Source organism: Chiloscyllium plagiosum, unplaced genomic scaffold (genome assembly GCF_037043375.1).
Source record: "Chiloscyllium plagiosum isolate Xiang-an unplaced genomic scaffold, Cpla_swu_hap1 HiC_scaffold_16, whole genome shotgun sequence".
Classification (NCBI taxonomy): Eukaryota; Metazoa; Chordata; class Chondrichthyes; order Orectolobiformes; family Hemiscylliidae; genus Chiloscyllium; species Chiloscyllium plagiosum.
Genome location: NW_028270154.1, coordinates 92003263 through 92026476, shown reverse-complemented (window position 1 = coordinate 92026476; position 23214 = coordinate 92003263). Strand labels below are relative to the sequence as shown.

The window sequence follows — 23214 nt, the reverse complement described above, 5'->3', positions numbered from 1 at the left end:
GTGTTGTCAGCGAACATGTAGATGGAGTTAGAACTTGGCCACACAAGTGTATAGGGAGTATCATAAGGGGCTGAGTACACATCCTTTTTCTCATTGGGTGGAGGAGGCAAAAGTGGGCAGTGATTTTCAAAGATTGCCTCACTGAACCCCATTCTTTTACCTAAATTGCCCTTGCTCTATTTCACCTCTAGATCACCAAGAATTTCCATTTGAAAAACTAGCCACCTTTCCTGCCTGTTGTGGACATTGATTGAGGAGATGGCGAGTTGAATCTGTAATTGACCACTTCAGGGTGTTTATTGCTAACAAAGCAAAAATGGAACTTCTCAGCCAACATTCAATTCCTGAGGTGTCAAGAAGAGTGGGAAATTCTCTCCAGGCCCAACCTGAAAAAGTATGTTTGACTCTTTATGTCACTCTCACTACCTCCAAGGAAGGAAAAAAAAAATCACACTTTTTACAAAATGGTAACTGAACTGATTTGCATCCTGTCAAAACATATGCAGTTTAAATTGTTTGATATCCAATCAACATGAGGATTCCTTTTATTTCCAAACTAACCTGTATCGACCCAGTTTGACCCAGATGATGTCTTTATAATGGGGCTTTTTGCCAGCCTTACAGTCATTGCAGTACCACTTTCCTTTAGGCATCTCAATGTTCAGGCACTCACGGTGAAAGGCAGCAGGACATGACTCACAGCACAGCAAACTGCCACCTGACAATACAAACGCATACATTTACAGCGAAAGGTAGCAGTGAAAGGCAAGGAGGAAAAAAATAGTAATTATAATGTAAAAACACTGACACATGGAGAATTTGATCTTGAAGTAAAAACTTATTCATAAAATAAATTTGGCCTCTCTACGCTACAGCTTACCCCTACAGCCTGCAAGTCAAAGCTGCTCTCACTAGATGGGTGGGTGGGGGAGAGATGGAGAGAAAAAGAGGGAGAGAGAGAAAAATAGAAAGGGCAGGAAGGGAGAGAGAGGCTGAGAGAAGGAAGGGGAGAGAGAGAGAGAAGGAAACAGAGAGAGAGAGAGAGAAGGGAGGGAAGAGAGAGAGAGAGAAGGGAGGGATGAGAGAGAGAAGGGAGGGAAGAGAGAGAGAGAAGGGAGGGAAGAGAGAGAGAGAAGGGAGGGAAGAGAGAGAGAAGGGAGGGATGAGAGAGAGAAGGGAGGGAAGAGAGAGAGAGAAGGGAGGGATGAGAGAGAGAGAAGGGAGGGAAGAGAGACATAGAGGGGAGGAGGGCAGGGGAGGCAGGGGATAGGAGAGGCGGGAGTACAGGGGAGTGGGGGTACAGGGGAGGTGGGGGTACAGGGGAGGTGGGGGTACAGGGGAGGTGGGGGCAGGAGAGCCAGCAACAGTGAAGGTGAAACTCATTTTTTCTCTCTGAGGGTTCCTCTTGAGATTTTCTAGAGGGCCATTTTCTGATTTTCAGGAATCCTTTCTCATCCTCACTAACTTCATTACGTGGTGCAGTCTTATGATAAGAATACCCTCTTTATTATTCCTAATACTCTGGGTATCTGGACTCATGCAGAATTAAAAATAAAAGGATTCGGTAACATACTCCATAATCATCACTGCTCTATTAATATCAAGGGACCAAAACATTAAAAAGTACTAATTACAAACACCACAGTATTTGAATTGGCACAAGATAACAGACACAAGTTCCAACAAATGGTATTTTAAAAAAATAACTGGTGCACAGGAACTTGTAAAAACCTGCCATTACTTGTATAGAGTAGAGGAATGGGCAGATCAGCACATGTTCATCTGCTGTACAAACAGGTGCAGGATAGAGTGCTCTAGATGTTTGGATTAGAGTCCATTTTTTGGGTGTGTTTCGACCGGAACAAGAATGGGAGTACCAAATGAGGAACTTTTGTGAACTCTGGGACTATACTACATGGAGTTTAGAAGGATAAGGGTGTGGGGGGGAAATCTGATTGAAACTTGCAGAATACTGAACAGCCTGAACAGAGTGGGCATTAGGAAGGTGTTTCCATTGGTAGGATAGATGAGGACTGAAGGGTACAGCCTTAGAGGAAAGGGAAGACCCTTTAGAACGGAGTATATGAGAAACTGCTTTAGCCAGAGAGTGGTGAATCTATGAAATTTATTAGCACAGAGGGCAGTGGATGCCAGGTTATTGAGTATATTTAAGACCGTCATAGATAAGTTCTCGACTGCCAAGGGGACAAAGGTTTTGGGGAGAAAGCGGGAAAATGGAGTGGAAAATTCTATCAGCCATGATCGAATGGCGGAGCAGATCTGATGGGCCAAATGACCTAATTTCTGTTCCCATGGTCTTATCTATGCCAAACTTGCTTATTTTGCTAGTGGGGGTTTTGACAAGGATATGGGAAATGGGAGTAGAAGTACAACAGATGGTGAAACACAGACAAGTATAGAAAAGAAAACAAATCAATCTGGAAGATAGAACATTTATAATCAAGTTAAGGCACAAGGGTGTACTGCAAGGCTGGGCTTGTGTTTATTTTAATGCAAGGAATCTTGTGAGTAAGTGAGACGAGTTGAGGGTGTTGATTGTATCAATATTATCACAAATACATGTGAGGGAGGGACAGGATAGGCAGCTCAATATTCTAGTGATGCAGAATCTTTTGGGTCTGTGTGTTAAGGAGGAAGTGATCCAGGAGTCTACTTCAATTAGTAGGGATAATATCTTAAAGTTCCTCAAATATGGCCATATGGGTAAAACTTAAAAGCAAAAAGGGGGCAATCACACTACTGGGAATGTACAGTCAAGGAAAGTTAGGACAGACACACACACAAATCTCAGAGGTGTAAAAATAATAAGTTCACACAAACAGGGGCTTTCCACTTGGAAAGGCTTAGGAGGGCTGGAATTCTCAAAATATACGCAGTAGAGCTTTTTAAGTAAAAGCAAATTACTGCGGATGCTGGAATCTGAAACCAAAAAAGAGAAAATGCTGGAAAGTCTCAGCAAGTCTGGCAGCATCTGACAAAGCCCAGCTTTGACAAAGGGTCAGTTAGACTCGAAACATCAGCTCTTTTCTTTCCTTACAGATGCTGCCAGACTTGCTGAGATTTTCCAGCATTTTCTCTCTTTTAGAGCTTTTTAAATAATTACATAGGAAGTGCAAAAGGGAGGCAGTTCTCGACCTAATTTGAGGGAAATGACTTAAAGGATATGTATATACTGTAGCCAAATTTATAGGCAATACAAAAGTAGGTGGAAAGACAGGTTGTGAGAGCGATACAAACCATTTACAGAGCAATATTGATATTTTAATTAAGTAGACAAAAAGTTATCAAATGGTATATCTTGTGGTTAAATGTTAAGCTGTTCACTTTGGAAGGAAGAACAATAGAACACTATTATTTAAATGGACAAAAATATAGAAAATTACAACACAAAGGGACTTGGGGTTATTTGTGCATGAAGCACAAAGCTAGCACACAGTTTCAGCAGGTAATCAAGAAGGCTAATGGAATGTTAGCCCTTATTTCAAGGAGGTTAGAGTATAGAGTAGGGAAGTCTTATTGCAGGGATGCTGGAAATGCACAGCAGTTCAGGCAGCATCCGAGGAGCAGGAAAATCAATGTTTCGGGAAGGAGCCCTTCGTTAGGAATCAGGCTCATTCCTAATGAAGGGCTCTTGCCCGTAGCATCGATTTTCCTGCTCCTCGGATGCTGCCTGAACTGCTGTGCATTTCCAGCACCACTCTAATCTTCAGTTTCGCCAATTCTTATTGCAACTGTGCAAGGTGCTGGTGAGACTACATCTGGAGTACTGTGAGCAGTTTTGATCCTCTTATTTAAGAAAATGTATTATTTCAGTGGAGAAGGTTCACTAGGATGATCCTGGTTTGGGGGGATGTCTTATGGCAAAAAGATTAAACGGGTTGGGACTCTACTCATTGGAACTTTGAAAAAGAGTGGTGATCTCATTGAAACATTATAGGATTCTTCAAGGGACTTGACAGGGTAATGCTGACAGGATGTTTGCCCCCCCATAGCGGAGTCAAGGATCCGAGGGTATAGTCTCAGATTAAATGGGGGCGAATTTAACACTGAGATGGGAAGGAACTTCTTCTACCATAGCGTTGAGTGTCTTTGGAACAGAGTTCCCAACAGAGTTATGGGGTCGAACTCCTTGTGTAGATTTAAGGCTGAAATAAAGAAGAATCTTGATCATTAGGGGAATTAAGGATTATGTGATGAGGGGATATGTGGATTGTTAGGAGCAGGCTTGACAGAGCGAATGGCCTACACCTGCTCTTTTTTTTTAAATGGTCTTAAAAGGATAACAGTCATCCTTTCTAGTTTACATAAATAACTGTCCTTTTTAAGTGGAGGAGACTGCAACTAATATTTACTATATTAGTGCATGAGTACTTAACGTATTTGGACATTCTTCTGTCTATGATTTTAATGCAGATGCCAACTCTGTTTTATAGTTCATATGCACTAAAATAGGCAAAACTTATTAAACAGAAGATAAAGGAATATAACAGCCATCTGTGCACGGTTGTTGTAAACAAGCTGCAGGACCTTCAGGAAAATAAATTAAATAGGAGTACAAAAGATATTGAGGAAAAAGGAAGTGCAAATCCGTTACTTGCAGCTTTTACCTTACCTTCTGAGCATACAAAGCACCAGCTGACATTGACATGACCATGATGCCTGCAGCCCCTCCGTGGAGTGAAGTGGTTAGTACATATGATACTGTTTGAAGCCAGGACCACGCATCCTGCTGCCAAACAATTATCGCTGGCATGATAAGCCACAGGACACCGCACACAGCGCATCATTCGACCTAATTACACAAAGACATAAATACATACAAACAGAAACAACCAATGTTAAATTACATTACAGATTAGTCTATTCAAACTTGAGACTTGTATTACACATTGAAAGTTACTTTCACATTAATTTTCACACAATCCAACAATTTACACTAAGGTTAATGGTAGGTGTCTTTGGCCTAGGATGGGGGAATTTCAAGACTAGGGGCATATTTTTTACACTAAGTGGAGAGAGATTTAAAAAAAGACAGGAGGTGAAATTTTTTTTACACAGAGGGTGGTTCATGTGTGAAATGGACTTCCTGAGGAAATGGCAGATGTGGGCACAGTTGCAACACTTAAAAGACACTTATTTATGGAGACCAGTAAGAAAGGTTTGGAGGGATATGGGCCAGGAGCAGGCAGGTGGCACTAGTTTAGTTTGGGATTATGTTCGGTATGGACTGGTTGGATCGAAGGGAATGTTTCCATGCTGTACGACTCTATGGATAATATGATAGTACGACAAATATAGTATGGCATTTATTTAGGGTCATTAATGTAGTTGTCGAGTCCCAGAGATGATTCATAGGAGTATTACTGGACAATATTCAATAGTGTAAAATTCTAGGGAACTCGGGAATAACCATTGATCAAAGAAAATTAACAGAGGCAGTTATGAAGTTTAAAGTCAGACTAGTTAGAAATTCACAAGGAATGAAATAAAGCAATTTCCAATTGAACTGATTACAACTCCCAGAGAAAGTGGTTTTCTTTCTTTACTTGCTTTGAACATTTTCTTCTGTAAAGAATATTTTCTGTATACAGTACCTTTGTTTGCTCTTGGATTAGTAGGGTTGCAAGCGTAACAAGACAGACAAACGTGGAGTGAGCACCGGAATCCTTTGTTCTGTATTACAGTGGTAGGGTATTTTTTAATGCAATCCATATGATAAAACTTCCCACATAGTGGCATAAGACATCGCTTCACATCCTTCTCATTTTCTTTACATACAAAGCAAGTATGAACACCTGAAAATATATGGTAATTTGTTGATTTATTTGGAGAAACACAATCACACTTAAAGAATTCACTAAAATGCTCAGAAACTTCATTTGTCAAGTCAACTTTGACCACAATCAGGGCAAAGCTTTTCCATATTCTTGTGCTTCCTTTTCTAATATCACAAAATAAGGCCTCAATACAAGTTTAACACTTGTACATATTACCTGTGTTCTTCAAATTTAATTTTAAATGGCTCCACCCTTGTCAAGACCTTTCTAGTACATGACAATAAGACTGTATTTGTGCAAAAGAGACAACATTACATGTCAGAAAAATACACTGTCGTATTAATATAGATATCATAGTGACTGTGGTACTTATGCCGATATGATAGTGACCAGGCATTATAACTAGCCAATAACGTAAGTTTCACCTTTGAAGGTCCCATTGGGCAGCACTGCTGCCGCATAGCGCCAGGGACCTGGGTTCAATTCCCACCTCTGGCGACTGTCTGTGTTGAGTTTCTCCGTGGGTTTCCTCCAGGTGCTCCGGTTTCCTCCCACAATCTAAAGATGTGCAAGTCAGGTGAATTGCCATGCTAAATTGCTCATAGTGCGAGGTGCATTCGTCAGGGGTAAATGTAGTGAAATAGGTTTGGGTGGGTTACTCTTTGGAGGGTCAGTGTGGACTTGTTGGGCCAAATGACCTGTTTCCACACTATAGGAAATCTAATCTAATCATGTTATGGCCCTACACAAAACTACTTGTGCTTCTTTACCCACTCCTTGACCACATTATATATATTATATTAATTATCATCCTATGTATTTAGGTTATTATTCCTACCACAAACTGTATCTAATCAACTGTATCTAATTTCTTAGCTGCAAAGTAGTTCCTATCAATGATACCCATTTTTACAGATATCATTTAATAGTCCTCCAATGTCATAAATTCATATATTGCAATAGTCATGAGGATTTTTTTTTGACTCAGCATATTAAAAACATTCCCTTCTTTTTGCGCCACCTAACTCTGACTTCACCTTTGTGGATTCTGATAAACCAATAATAAATGGTTCTGGTGCTATTATTGAATCCTCACCTCTCAATATATGCTATTTATTTGAATAGTTAGAGTTTGGAGATTTGGAGTATAATAGCTTTGTGCAACATCAAGTAGATTACAGTTGACAATGACTGTTATACTTCTAGCAAATTTCAGTATAAATAGCTCCATATGCAAACTTAACAGCTAACCTATTTTAAACTTCTTTTTCCTCCCTTCTGAAGCTTTAAGGAGTCTTTGTGTTCATCATGAACAAAGACAACTATTTTATAATTCCAGTGCCGTGAGAATTTGCCTATCCAGCAATACATCCCCTGCACCAGGTGGGATGCATCCTAGAATGTTAAAATAAGTAGCTAGAGAGATAGTGGATGTACTGGTAGCAATCTTTCAACAGTCCTTAGCTTCTGATAAAGTCCCAGAAGACTAGAAAAATGCCAATATAGCAGCTTTATTTAAAAAAGGGAGACAGAAACATAGGTAACTACAGGCCTACTAACTTGACATCTCTCATTGCGAAACTGTTAAGAGTTTATAATAAACATTGTAAATAGCAGAACATTTAGAAAAACAGAATATGACCAACTGAAGTCACATGGCGTCATGGAGGGGAAATGATGCCTGACAAATTTATTGGGATTTTTAAGGAAGTAACAAATAGGATAAGTAAAGGAGAAGCAGTGGATATAACATTTCTGGATTTCCAGAAGGCATCTGATGACATGTTAAGTTACATAATAAGAGCTCATGAAGTTGTAGTTCTGAAGAAAGGTCAACTTTTTTTTTGTCCACAGATGCTGCCAGATTTGCTGCGTTTCTCCAGCAATTTCTGTTTGGTTTGATAAAAATAGGGAAGTCTTGATAAAACTACACAAGGCAATTGTCAAAACACAACAGGATTACTATGAACAGTTTTAGGAGAAAGTGAGGACTGCAGATGCTGGAGATCAGAGCTGAAAATGTGTTGCTAGAAAAGTGCAGCAGGTCAGGCAGCATCCAGGGAACAGGAGAATCGACGTTTCGGGCTTATGCCCGAAACGTCGATTCTCCTGTTCCCTGGATGCTGCCTGACCTGCTGTGCTTTTCTAGCAACACATTTTCAGCTATGAACAGTTTTAGGCCCTTTATCTAAGGATAGGTATGCTGACATTGCAGGAAATTCTATGATGGTTCACTCAGCAGATCAGAGTATGGAGGGATTGTCTTATGAGGAGAGGTTGTGTAGGTTGGACTTGTACAAATTGGAGTTTAGCAGAATGAAAGGTCACTTTAATGAAATACACAAGATTATTATGTGACTTGACAGAGTAAATGCGGCGGAAAGGTTCTGGGCGAATCTAGGATTAGAGGGCATAGTCTCAAAAAAAAAGGAGTTGCCCTTCTAAGACAGAAATGAGGAAGATTTTCTCTTCTCAAAAGGTGTTGAACTTGGGGATTCTCTACCACAAAAGGTTGTGGAAGCTGGGAGGTTAAGCATAATCTGTCTACCTCAGCCTTGAGTATTAATCAGTAATGGAATTAAGGATTATAGAGAAAAAGCAGGAAAGTGAAATTGACAATTATCAGATCAGCTATGATGGAGCAGACTCATGCGTTGAATGGTCTGCTTCTGTTCATTTGTCTTAGGATTTGCCATAGGACTGCTGAACTTTAGGAGGGGTGGGAAGATTGTTAAAGGAATTCTATAGTATTAACACAATACAGGAGAGGAGCTCAGAAATAAAACATTGTTCAGGATGGGTATTTTATGCTTAATTGGTAAATAAACAGCGCATGCCAATCTCTTTACAGATAATGCACAGAATTACAAACAAAGTACAGCACAGAAATGGATCAAATGGTTCAGGCTGATCTTTATACTTGACACGAATCACTTTCCACCTATCAGCATAACTTTCTATTCCTTTCTCTCTTAAATGCTCATCCAACTTCTCTTTAAATAAATCCACACTATTTGTCTCAAGTACTCTTTTAGGGTAGGAATAGGTCCAGTCAAGGATAGTAGTGGGAAGTTGCGTGTGGAGGCTAAAGAGATTGGGGAGACACTGAATGAATACTTTTCGTCAGTATTCACTCAGGAACAGGACATTGTTGCCGATGTGAATATTGAGTCACAATTAATTAGAATGAACGGCTTTGAGGTATGTAGGGAAGAGGTGTTGGAAATTCTGGAAAGGGTGAAAATAGATAAGTCCCCTGGGCCTGATGGCATTTTATCCTAGGATTCTCTGGGAAGCAAGGGAGGAGATTGCAGAGCCATTGGCCTTGATTGTTATGTCCTCGTTGTCTACAGGAATAGTGCCAGTAGACTGGAGGATAGCAAATGTGGTTCCCTTGTTCAAGAAGGAGAGTAGGGATAACCCTAGCAACTATAGGCCGGTGAGTCTCACTTCTGTTGTGGGCAAAGTCTTAGAGAGAATTGTAAAGGATAGGATTTATGAACATCTGGATAGGAATAACGTGATCAAGGATGGTCAGCATGGTTTTGTGAAGGGCAGGTCGTGCCTCACAAACCTTATTGAATTCTTTGAGCAGGTGACTAAGGAGGTAGACGACGGTAAAGCGGTAGATGTGTATATGGATTTTAGTAAGGCATTTGATAAGGTTCCCCATGGTAGGCTACTGCAAAAAATACGGAGGTATGGCATTGAGGGTGAGTTGGAGGTTTGGATTAGGAATTGGCTGGCTGGAAGAAGACAGAGGGTAGTAGTTGATGGTAAAGGTTCATCTTGGAGTGCAGTTACTAGCGGTGTTCCGCAAGGATCTGTTTTGGGACCATTGCAGTTTGTCATTTTTATAAATGACCTGGAGGAGGGGCTAGAAGGTTGGGTGAGCAAGTTTGCGGATGATACGAAAGTCGGTGGAGTTGTTGACAGTGAGGAGGGATGTGTCAGGTTACAGTGGGATATAGATAAGTTGCAGAGCTGGGCAGAAAGGTGGCAAATGGAGTTCAATGTAGGCAAGTGTGAGGTGATTCACTTTGGTAAGAGTAACAAGAAGATGGGGTACTGGGCTAATGGTTGGATACTTGGTAGTGTGGATGAGCAGAGGGATCTTGGTGTCCATGTATACAGATCTCTGAAAGATGCCACCCAGGTAAATAGTGCGGTGAAGAAGGCATATGGCGTACTGGCTTTTATTGGTAGAGGAATTGAGTTCCGGAGCCCTGAGGTCATGTTGCAGTTGTATAAGACTCTGGTGCGGCCGCATCTGGAGTATTGTGTGCAGTTTTGGTCGCCATACTATAGGAAGGATGTGGAGGCACTGGAACGGGTGCAGAGGAGGTTTACCAGGATGTTGCCTGGTATGGTAGGAAGATCGTATGAGGAAAGGCTGAGGCACTTGGGGCTGTTTTCATTGGAGAAAAGAAGGTTTAGGGGTGACTTGATAGAGGTGTACAAGATGATTAGGGGTTTAGATAGGGTTGACCATGAGAACCTTTTTCCACGTATGAAGTCAGCTATTACAAGGGGGCATAGCTTTAAATTAAGGGGTGGTAGGTATAGGACAGATGTTAGGGGTAGATTCTTTACTCAGCAAGTCGTGAGTTCATGGAATGCCCTGCCAGTGGTGGATTCTCCCTCTTTATGGGCATTTAAACGGGCATTGGATAGGCATATGGAGGATAGTGGGCTAGTGTAGGTTAGGTGGGCTTGGATCAGTGCAACATCGAGGGCCAAAGGGCCTGTACTGCGCTGTATTTTTCTATGTTCTATGTTCTTCATGGTAGCAAGCTACAAACTGTGTGTAAAAACTTTTCCTGAACTCTTTATTGGATTAATTAGTGACTTTACAATCATTAAGGCTCCTAGTTTCAAACTATCTATAGGTTGAAGTTCTATAGCTACCCAAACAAACTCTTATCATTTTAAAGACTGCTATTAGGTAAACTCTGAGCCTTCTTTTTTCCTTAAGAAATGAGTTTCAGCCTTAGGAAGGGAGGTAGAGAGAATTTAGCACACCATTTACAGTTTAACATCAATGTATTTTAAATTGCTATGAAAATATAATACAACATATCATTGTAGTATCAGTACAAATTTTACCTGTGGTACATTCTCTGCACGTGAATTTCCCTTCGGGCATTTTGGTTAAACCTAGGCACTTTAAATGGAAGGCGCCACAGCATTGTCCTTCGCATAGCAGTAACTCCCCAGTTTTCTCACACAGCTTTAGAATAGAGGGAAGAAAGCAAACTGTTGAAGATACCATTCTGAAAAGACAATGGATTGTCGCTATTTGTAACCAGCAAAATATAATCCAGTTGAAAAGTCAATAATTCCGATCCTTGTTTGGTGCTTTAAAGGGGAACAAAGTTTAAAAAAATCAGAATGTTCTACTGTTGCTTAAATACCTTTTAATCAAAACAAATGTTCCACCATTACATTTTTAAGTAAATAGCTTCAAGTCAAAGCTGCTTAGTTATTTAAAATTCCAACATGCTGGATAAGAAAGGGGTTGAAATAATGCATCCCCGATAATGCTGGCCAAATTTTGTTTAGATATAATTTGGACTTGGCAGAAAATGCAAGGTTACAAAATTGACTGAAGACGCAAAAGTAGGAAGATCTAGCAAGTTTGAGATGGTACATCCACAATACTGTTAGAGATCAAGATCCAGGTTTCTGTCCCAGCAACAGCAAAGCTACGGTGATATGGAACAATGCAGGGTATAGTTTAGGGCATAACAACATAAAGGAGCAGGAACAGGTAATTTAACCCCTCACATGGCCCCATTCCATAAAATCATGGCTGATCTGATCCTGATCGAGAACGTGGTGCTGGAAAAGCACAGGTCAGGCAGCATCTGAGGAGACGGTGAATCGGTGTTTCGTGCAAGAGCCCTTCATCAGGAATCTTGATCACATTCTTGACTCTGATTTTCAGCATCTGCAGTCCTCACTTTCTCCTCTGATCTGATCCTGATCTCAACTCTTCTTTATGCCAGCTCCTCGTAGACCTTAACTCCTCACTATTTTAAAAATCTGCTTGAATCTTTCAGTGATCTAGCCTCTAGCCATACACTACCCCCGTGAGAAGAATTCCTTCACATCTCAGTTTCAAATGTGTGTCATTATGTCCCCTATTCGAAATTCCCTATATCATGAAAAATCTTCTCAATAATGGAAGACCTCTATCATTATTCTTATTTAAGTTAAAGACATTGGTTTGAGACCCAAGTTGTACTTTCCTCCAAATGAGTTTGAAACTCTCATTGTGGGGACCATGCGAATGCCCCCCACAAAAGGATCCTCAACTATTAATCCCCCCCTCACTACACATTACTAAATCTAAAATACCTCATTTAGGCAAGTGCAGTGCATTCCATTAAACTCTTGACTTGTGGCCTTGTAGATGGTTAATAGATTTTGGGGAGGTGGGGCTGAGTTATAAATTGCAGAGTTTCCTGCTTCTGACCTCTCATGCAGTCACAGTATTTATATAGCTGGGCTAGTTAAGTTTCTGATTAATGGTAACTCAGAGAATGTTGATGTTCAAGAATTCAGGGTGGATGCAGTTGGATGTTGGAAGGAAAAGACTGAGAAGAAAGGAGGGCAAGCATGGGAAAGAGAGGGAAAGAGAGACATTTTCAAAAGGAGAACAAGGGAAAGTGGAGGGGTAAGGAATTGATATTGTTTGGTAAATAATCTTGATGAGCTTATTACAATCTTCACGTTCACTTTTAGCTGTGCACGTGCACTGTTATACAATAATTAGAATTGTACCCCACAGAGAACACCCTGGCACATGAAATCTTCACTATAAGATGCATGCAAGAGTGGATATGCATCAAATTTAAAGAGATTACACATTGTAACAAGTCAGACAAGCACAACAAACAGAAATTACAGGGAACACTGGATGAGGGTGGACTGCAGGGCAGGGGGTTTTAGGATTATTGACAGAAGCAGTCATGATGTTCCAAAATGTACACATAAATGGATAGAGGAACCTAGATAACACAGATATAGCAAATTAAATGAGAACACTGTACAGGGGTCAAAGTCCTGGAACTTCCTTCCCAACAGCATTTGGGTGTACAGACACTATAACAAATTGCAGAGATTCTTGGCTGTGATTCACCACCAACTTCTCTAGAACATTTACAGATAGGAAATAAATGCTGGCCTAACCAGCAACACGCAAGAGTCATACAGCATGGAAACAAACCCTTCGGTCCAACTAGTCCACACCGACCACGTTCCCAAGCTAAACTAGTCCGACCTGCCTGCATTATGCCCATATCCTTCTAAACCTTTCTCATTCATGTACATGTACAAATTTCTTTTAAATATTGGAACTGTACCTGCATCCACCACTTCCTTCCCCAGTTCAATCCACACACTAAACACTGTGCAGAAAAAGTTGGCCTATATGTCCTTTTTAAATTTTTCTCCTCTCATCTTAAAAAATATGCCTCCTAGATTTGAACTTCTCTACCTTGAAAAAAATACCTTTGCTATTCACCTTATCTATGACTCTCACAATTTTATAAACCTCGATAAGGTCACCCCTCAACTGCTACACTATAGTGAAAAGCGTCCTGGCCTATCCAGGCATTTTTATGACTCAAACCTTCCATTCCTGACAACATCCAGGCAAATCTTTCCTGAACCCTCTCCAGTTTAAAAACTGGTCCTCACCCTCACACTTTTTCCTTTGATTCCTTCCACTTCCTACAAACCAAAGGGGTGGCTATGGGCACCCACATGGGTCTGAGCTATACCTGTCTCTTTGTAGGGTACATGGAACTTCTTCCACAGCTACACTGGCACTGTCCCTCAACTTTCCCTCCACTACACGAGGAGCTCTAACAGTTCATCAACTTCACCTAAACCTTCCACCCTGACCTCAAATTCATTTGGATCATCTCTGACATCGCCCTACCCTTCCTGGACCTCTCGGTCTACATCTCCGGTAACCTACTCAGCATTGACATCTATTTCAAACCCACCGACTCCCACAGCTACCTTGACTAGACCTCCTCTCATCCGTGCTCCTGCAAAAAATGCAATCCCATGCTCCCAAATCCTCTGCCTCCGCCGTAACTGCTCCCAGGATGACAGATTCCACTCCAGGACATCCAAGATGTCCTCCTGCTTCAAGGACCATAATCTCCCCTCTCCCGTGATTAATAATGGCCTCAATCTCATCTCCCCCATTCCCCGCACCTCTGACCTCAAACCCCCACCCCCACCCCCAAAAACAATAAGGAGAGAGCTCCCACTCCATTCTCACATATCACCCCACCAATCTCCAAATCCAATGCATCATCCTCCACCATTTTTGCCACCTGCAGTCAGACCCCACCAAAACGATATTTCCTTCCCCACCCCATCTGCTTTCCATAGGGACCGTTCACTCTGCGACTCCCTCGTCAGTTCCACACTCCTTACCTGGCACCTTTCCCTGCAAGTGCAAAACCTGCCCCTACACCTTCCCTCTCACCTCCATCCAAGGTCACAATCATTCCAAAGTCAGCAGAGATTCACCTGCACTTCTTCCATTGCATCTGTTGCTCTAATGTTTTCATGTCAGAGAGACCAACTGCAGACTCAGGGACCAGTTCCTGGAGCATCTGTGCTCTGTATGCTCCAATCAACACCACCTTCTGGTTACCAGCCATTTCAACTCCTCCTCCCACTCCCTTGGCGAAATGTCAATCCTGGGCCTCCTCCACTGTCAAAGTTAAACCAAACACAAACTGGAGGAACAACATCGTACATTCTGCCTCTGGAGCTTACAGCCCAATGGCTTCGACATAGAGTTCACCAACTTTAAAATCTCCTCACCACAACCTTAACCCATGTCCAGCACTTTCTCTCCTCCCCGCTTCCTTGACCTGACCTAACCTGTTCATCTTCCTTCTCACCTATCCACACCGCCCCTTCCACAGTCCAATCACAATAACCCCTTACCTGCCACCACCTGTCACCATCCCAACTACATTTCATCTAGCCCCACCCCACCCCCTCTATTCATTCCTCAGGTTCCCTACCCCTTCCCAGTCCTGACGAAGGGTCCTGACCCAAAACGTCCACTTTCCTGCTGACTGACCTGCTTCACCTTTCCAGCTTCACATTTTATTGACTCTGACTTCCAGCATCTGCAGTCCTTACTATCTCCAGTTTAATAATACTTTTCCTATAACAGGGCGACCAGAATTGGGCACAGTACTCCAGAAGAGGTCTCACTAACATCCTGTACAACCTCAATAATGACAACCCAACTCCTATACTCAGTGGTCTGAGCAATGAAGGCAAACGTGCTAAACGCCTTCTCAACCACCCTATTCATCTGTGATGCAAATTTCAAAGAATTATGTATCTGAACCCCAAGGTTTTTCTGTTCTACAACACTACCTAGGGCCCCAATAATTGTATAAGTTCTGCTCTTGTTTGTCTTGAGAAAGAATAAGAAAAACAATACAAACAACTCAAAGCTAAAACTGGGGTCCTGCGTTTGTCACAATCAGAGTCATAGAGATCTATGTGCAGAAAAAAGGCCCTTCAGCCCTCCGGGTCTGTTCCAGTTAAAAGCAAGCACCTAACTTTGACATCCCATTTTTCAGCACTTGGCCCATAGCCTTGAATGCCTTGGCATCGTAAGTGCACATCTTACTAGTTTTTAAATGTTATCAGGGTTTCTGCCTCTACCACCACAACATTTTGGATTGAAGCTAAGTTGTAGACAGAATAAATAAACTTGGAACATCTATGAAAGTATAAATATTTGGAGACAGTAATGCAGCAGCAGAACCCATTCAGGCAGAACTGTGTCAGTGAGTTCACTAGTGAATAAGATTCAAGGCTCTCAGAGGACTGAAGAGTGAAGAGTCAACTATGAACCTACACAGGCTGGTCCCGTAGTTCCACAAACTTGCGTAGTGACCACAGGAGTTAGCAGTGAACAGAAGCAGACATGGTACCAGCAGAAGAACTATGACCAACAGAAATGACACCTGAGGAAAACACAAGTGAGATGCACAGTTCCAGGGAAGGATGATGGACAAAGTCACAGGATTGTTTCAGGCGAGAAAGTTGGCCTGATGAATAACTTTACCCAAGGGAAGAATACAAAAAATTGGGGTGATTACACACAAGATTGGGAACATTGTTGAAGCTCGAGAAAAATGTCCAACCATGACTCAAAAAGGAGTTTTTAATCTTGAAGGCAGGGTGGCAGAGCACAGTCACAGCAATCAAGGCTTAGTATGCAGTCATTGAAGTTATTTCAGAATTAAAAATTACATTTGATTCTGTTTCCATAGTGTTTAGAGGTAGAAATCCACTTTTTCATGAATATTTGAGAGAAAAATGTTTCATGATTTCAATGCTGAATGGCTGAGCTCTAATGTTGAGACTGCGCTCTTTTACTCACTAAAAGTAGTAGCTTCGTTTGAACTCTGTTGTATTTTTGGGGGATTTTTAATACATCAACCATAAGACCAACTAAACTCAAATGATTTTAGGTTGAGCTTAAGCAACTTTTTATGCAGTCACAAAAGATACTACGTTGGAGTCCAGTCGTGTTTTTAGAGGAACATGGGAGCTTGCTATGCATAAATTGGCTTATCTTCCTACACTGCACCAATGGCTGTTCTTCAAAATCATTTCATTGGCTGTAAGCACTCTAGGTTACCTACAGGTGCAAAACAAATATATAAGGGCAAGTTTTTATTTTTATCCTTAATCCAAAAGAACAGAGTAGTCCAAAAGGCAAAAAGAAAACTAGAAAATCAAATATAAAACTTCCAACTAGTGAATGGAGTACATGAAGAGCACACAAAGCCTGAAGATGGAAAATGTGTTCTGTGCTAGTAGCTTTAATTTGTGTTTTGGAGAACAATCAGTTCAAAAAGCAAACTCAATAAACTGAGGTAAGAGGTATAAAGATATAATCAGAGCATTGAACAATAATGGGAATAATAGATATACAACATCATCGCAACTTTTAAGAAAAATGTTGATGAAACATTTGAAGCAGATGATATGGACAGAGCAAGGGACTGAACTGTTTTGGATTTTCTAATAAATTTTTATCTTATAGTTAGCAAAAGCACAAGGAACAGCCTCCCTTCTGTTCAAGAAAAAAATCCAGCTCACAACTTGATTCAGAAGTAGATGGAACCATTGAGTTTGTGAAAACTTAAAAAGGTAACTCAACAGAATCACCTCATCTTGCATGACATAGGTATGCATATTTCAAAGAAACCAAGATGGATTCTAATCAGCTAAATAGTAACAGAATACAGACAAGAATGTAGGGGTTGACAAGCTCACAAGCAGCATTTGCTTTACATAACAGAGCAATATCAGAACTTAGCTAAAGCGTTCCAGGGGCAAGATTGTCTCGGTGAGTCTAGCTGTTAGTGAAGAGTTATACTTGTTAATGCAGTGTTTGGAGCGCAGGGAGCACAGAGCCAAGAAAGGATCAACCAGGACGGAAGCAGCCGTTGAGAGAGTCCACGATGGTGCAGCTTTGGAGAGGATGATCAAGGCCAGATCATCAAAAGTGGAGAATTGTAGTATGTTGTGAGGTTTAATGAGTCTAATTACCCACCATGTCATGAACGTCTAGGGAAATTGCTGAGAAATCTGTGGATTTGTCTCTGTGTGGTAGTCTGTCACAGTCTACTACCTATGTTTACCACATGTTAATTCTGGATGTTAAAATATACGTATTATATAGGTTGCATTACTCTCCTAACCTTGTATAGTGGAGTTTATTGTTTTTCATTTGGAACCATGGAATGTTGTGGACTTATTCTCTTAGTGTGTCCTTTGGATCTAAAATAAAAATTACTTGTCCCTAGCCAAACTGTAACAAACTTGTTAGTTTGGTCCAGGACCAGAACAAAGTACAAAATTCTTTCATGATACTTTATCCTGTTGGTGGAGAAAGTGAGGAATGCAGATGCTGGAGATCAGAGCTGAAAATGTGTTGCTGGAAAAGCGCAGCAGGTCAGGCAGCATCCAAGGAACAGGAGAATCGACGTTTCGGGCATAAGCTCTTCTTCAGGAATGAGGAAAGTGTGTCCAGCAGGCTAAGATAAAAGGTAGGGAGGAGGGACTTGGGGGAGGGGCGTTGGAAATGCGATAGGTGGAAGGAGGTCAAGGTGAGGGTGATAGGCCGGATTGGGGTGGGGGCGGAGAGGTCAGGAGGAAGATTGCAGATTAGGAAGGCTGAGTCGACCACGTCTGGGGGGAAATTGCGGTCTTTGAAGTACGGTATTGGAACTGGTCCTCCTGGGAGCAGATGCGGCGGAGACGAAGGAATTGGGAATATGGGATGGCGTTTTTACAGGGGGCAGGGTGGGCCCCTGTAAAAACGCCATCCCGTATTCCCAATTCCTTCATCTCTACCGCATCTGCTCCCAGGAAGACCAGTTCCAATACCGTACAACCCAGATGGCCTTCTTCTTCAAAGACTGCAATTTTTCCCAGACGTGATCGACAATGCCCTCCACCGCATCTCCTCCACTTCCCGCTCCTCCGCCCTTGAGCCCCGCCCTTCCAACCGCCACCAGGACAGAATCCCACTGGTCCTCACCTACCACCCCACCAACCTTCATGTACAGCATATCATCCGCCATCATTTCCGCCACCTCCAAACGGACCCCACCACCAGGGATATATTTCCCTCCCCTATCAGCGTTCCGAAAAGACCACTCCCTCCGTGACTCCCTCGTCAAGTCCACACCCCCCACCAACCCAACCTCCACTACCGGCACCTTCCCCTGCAACCGCAAGAAATGCAAAACTTGCGCCCACACCTCCCCCCTTACTTCCCTCCAAGGCCCCAAGGGATACTTCCATATCCGCCACAAATTCACCTGCACCTCTACACACATCATTTATTCATCCGCTGCACCCGATGTGGCCTCCTCTATATTGGGGAGACAGGCCACCTACTTGCGGAACGTTTCAGAGAACACCTCTGGGACACCCGCCACCAACCAACCCAACCACCCCGTGGCTCAAGACTTCAACTCCCCCTCCCACTCCACCAAGGACATGCAGGTCCTTAGACTCCTCCATCGCCAGACCATAGCAACATGACGGTTGGAGGAAGAGTGCCTCATCTTCCGCCTAGGAACCCTCCAACCACAAGGGATGAATTCAGATTTCTCCAGTTTCCTCATTTCCCCTCCCCCCACCTTGTCTCAGTCAAATCCCTCGAACTCAGCACTGCCTTCCTAACCTGCAATCATCTTTCTGACCTCTCCGCCCCCACCCCACTCCGGCCTATCACCCTCACCTTGACCTCCTTCCACCTATCGCATTTCCAACGCCCCTCCCCCAAGTCCCTCCTTCCTACCTTTTATCTTAGCCTGCTGGACACACTTTCCTCATTCCTGAAGAAGGGCTTATGCCCGAAACGTCGATTCTCCTCTTTATCCTGTTGGTCTCTTGTAGATACTGATTCACTTGCTGCACAGCTCCTATTTTTCTCTCAAATAGTTGTTTGAAAGTAAATGAGGCAGTAATCAATATGTAAATAGTTCCAATTCACATATTTTACTCGTAAATATCAAACTGAGATAATGACCAATTCTAAAGGTATAGGACATCACTATGTTAAAGGGAGAATATTGCCAAGTTGATTAAGCAAACAACAGAAATTTATATATTGACCAATTTTGCAAAGAGCTCCTCCAGTGCTTACTTTGGAGGCAATAGACTGATAATGGAAATTCTTGATTCAACTAGGTTTTTAGGTTTAACTTCAGTTGGTTTGAAACTACCTATCGAATTAACTCATTGGTAAATGCATCATGTATTGACAGACCAAGGTACACGGACCAGGAAAATCCCAAGTTGTTCTGCATCTGCCAGCCTTTGCTAGATTTGGAGTTTTATGGCAACAACCTTCAATATTCTACAGATAGAAAGAAAGAGATGAGAAAAATGACAGCACACTTCCTGACCGGAAAATCTTTTCAATCACCTCAGCTGAAGTACAATCTCAATTTTCTTATGCCGTAGAGATCATCCAATCACACATTTTAGGAGTTACTTCGCAGAATTTCAGACAACTGACATTTATTTTCTACACCACGGATGTACAGCATAGTACAAATTAGGTTAAAAGTGAACTCATTTTGTTCTGTTTTACACAGCCAGTGATGGACATGTTTCATGTTTGTCTCCAGTATCTGGCACTTCCAGCTTGACTAAATTGGTTGCTCCTTACAATTTAGTACATACCTAGTTTACAGAATGGATATTTGCCTAGCGAACTGTTGAGCTGTAGGGATACAGAAGGTCCACCATTTGTATGTTTAATTAGCATCTGATAGCCCTTCAGCAGTGCAAGAATGCCTATTGGGCTTGCAGTCATTGTAATCTCAGTGTCGGCTTCTGTTCATTTTGCAGTATCACATGATGGCAGAGAGCAGATGCTGTTACTAATTAGCTGGTTGTGAGTTTTAATATGCAATCCATTAATAGAGGATGTCTACTTACAATGCCAACATGATTTATGCGGTGGTAATGGCAGCATTTAAAAAGATGAATGAAATTTTTCCTTACCATTGTCTATTAATTTCATTTTATCATAGTTAATACAAAGCTGCTAAAACAAACTTTCATTAATTATTAACTGAAGTAGCATCACAGTCTTTACTGTAGTTTATCAAGCTATTCAACAGATTTTCATTAGAGTAACCAAATCACATTTGCAGAGATCATTCTTTTCAAAGGGGAACAATATTCTGATTTTGTTAGGTGGTTCATTAGCTTACAAAAAGTCTTCTCTGAATTGGTGCTGAAGGATCTGTTAAGCCACCTGAGATAGACAACAGGGGCCTTGGTTTAATGTTTTATACAGAATGTAGCATCTCTGATTAGAGTCATAGAGATGTACAGCATGGAAACAGACCCTTCGGTTCAACTCGACCATGACAACCAGATTCCTAAACTAATCTAGTCCCATTTGCTAGCACTTGGCCCATATCCCTCTAAACCCTTCCTATTCATATACGCATCCAGATGCCTTTTAAAAGATGTAATTTTACCAGCCTCCACCACTTCCTCTGGCAGCTCATTCCATTGACTCAACAGGGAGAAAGTGAGGTCTGCAGATGCAGAGTCATTCCATTGACTCAACACCCTTTTCATGAAAACGTTGCCCCTTAGGTCCCTTTTATATCTTTCTCCTCTCACCCTAAACCTATGCCTTCTAGTTCTCGATTCCCCTAATCCAGGGCAAAGATCTTGTCTATTTATCCTATCCATGTCCCTCATGATTTTATAAAGGTCACTGCTCAGCCTCCGATGCTCCAGGGAAAACAGACCCAGCCTATTCAGCCTCCCCCTTTAGCTCAAATCCTCCAACCCTGGCAATATTCTTGTATATCTTTTCTGAACCCTTTCAAGTTTCACAACATCCTTTAGATAGGAAGGAGACCAGAATTGCATGCAATATTCCAAAAGTGGCCTAACCAATAGCCGCAACATGACCTCCCAACTCCTTTAGTCAATGCTCTGACCAATAAAGGAAAGCATATTAAACACCTTCTTCGCTATCCTAATGACCTGTGACTTTACTTTCAAGGAATTATGAACCTGCATTCTAAGGTCTCTTTGTTCAGCAACATTTGTAACATATGTCCTCAGTGCTGCATTTTAGCATCAGTCTAGATTTTTGTCTCAAGCCTCAAAAGTGGGACTGAAATCTCTAACCTTCTGTCCCATACACAATGAACCACCAACTGAGCTAAGATGTAAGCAACAGCATAAACCACTATCAGCAAATTTTACATATCATACCTGGCAGACATTTTCTTTCTTTGCAGCCCCTCCACCACGTTCCACTTGTGATTTCCTTGATGTTGATAAAAACAGATCTAAGTCATTTTCATCTGCAGAGTCTGGCTGAGTATCATTCTGTATGGTTGGTATAGGATGACAACCATTAAAAAAAAGGACAATTCAGTGACACTTGTACACTTCTCATTTGGAAATAGTAGAATGACAAAAATCTTTGCACAATACCTGTTTTGTTTTGACTCCTCAGACAACAAAAGATGTTATGCATTTAATTATAATTAGGTGAATGCCTTGGCCTTTTTTGAAAATTCGTCAAAGTTCATGGAAACAACCATTTTTAAAGGGAAACATTGTCAGACTTGTTGCTAGCAGAAAATGATTTAAAAATTTCTTTATTTTGGTGCCAATATAGATACTGAAACATTTACATTTCTATTGATAGAATCAGTTGTTTTTAAGAATTAAAACACGAAAGGACTACCAGGAAAGAAAGAAAGAAAGAAAGCCATTCAGGCTAATAGAAAAATAAGACTTGGATGTAGAATTAAAAGTAATAAGAATATTGCTCATTATTTTTATGCATTCGTTTGTGAAAAACAATAAAGTGGTACAAGTATGTCCAGTAGTATACAGCCATGCTCATGAAATAGCCAACACTACAGAGTAATGCATGGTTATTATTCATTGTCAATATGGGTACATCTTTCTTGATAGCATTAGATACCAGACACAGCTAGAGATAGACTGCAGAGAATCCATTTTTGTGAAATCTCCAGCATCACAAATGCAAGACTACAGACAATTTGTAATCACCCCTCAATTTGTAGTTATGCCTCCTCGTACAAGCTGATGTCATCATCCTAGGAAAGAGACTTTCACTGTCCACCCTATCTAATCCTCTGATCATCTTGTATGTCTCTATCAAATCCCCTCTTAGCCTTCTTCTCTCCAATAAGAACAGACCCAAGTCTCTCAGCCTTTCCTCATAAGACCTTCCCTCCAGACCAGGCAACACCCTAGTAAATCTCCTCTGCACCTTTTCCAATTCTTCCACATCCTTCCCGAAATATGGCAACCAGAACAATACACAATATTCCAAGTGTGGCCACACTAGGGTTTTGTATCGTTGCAGCATGATATTGCAGCTCCGGAACTCAATCCCTCTACCAATGAAACCGAACACACCGTATGCCTTCTTAACAGCACTATCAACCTGGGTGGCAACTTTCAGGGCTCTATGTACATGGACTCCAAAATCCCTTTGCACATCCATACTACCAACAATCTTTCCATTGACCCAGTACTCTGCCTTCCTGTTATTCTTTCCAAAGTGCATCACCTCTCATTTAGCTGCATTGAACTCCATTTGCCACCTCTCAGCCTAATTCTGCAGTTTATCCAAGTCCCCCTGTAACATTCTTCCAAAATGTCCACTACTCCACCGACTTTAGTGTCACCCACAAATTTACTAATCCATCCACCTATGCCTGTATCTAAGTCATTTATAAAAATGACAAACAGCCGTGGTCCCAAAACAGATCCTTGTGGCACACCACTAGTAACTGGACTCCAGGCTGAATAT

General features: G+C 41.6%; 1 protein-coding gene across 7 annotated transcripts in view; it reads right to left on the bottom strand.

Moving 5' to 3' along the window:
- The window catches only part of LOC122556864 (histone-lysine N-methyltransferase, H3 lysine-36 specific-like), a 300867-nt gene that overhangs the window by 107449 nt on the left and 170204 nt on the right, over positions 1–23214 (bottom strand). For all 7 annotated transcript variants that reach the window (XR_015759842.1, XR_015759841.1, XR_015759843.1 and 4 more), the window contains 5 exons: positions 21633–21749; positions 10905–11028; positions 5616–5816; positions 4634–4813; positions 562–718 (listed from right to left, as the gene is read on the bottom strand). Coding sequence is in view for 4 of the 7 variants with exons in the window: in XM_087995531.1 (XP_087851657.1) it covers positions 562–718; positions 4634–4813; positions 5616–5816; positions 10905–11028; positions 21633–21749 (779 nt within the window). In the remaining 3 variants the exon portion in view is untranslated. The remainder of the gene's footprint in view (positions 1–561; positions 719–4633; positions 4814–5615; positions 5817–10904; positions 11029–21632; positions 21750–23214) is intronic.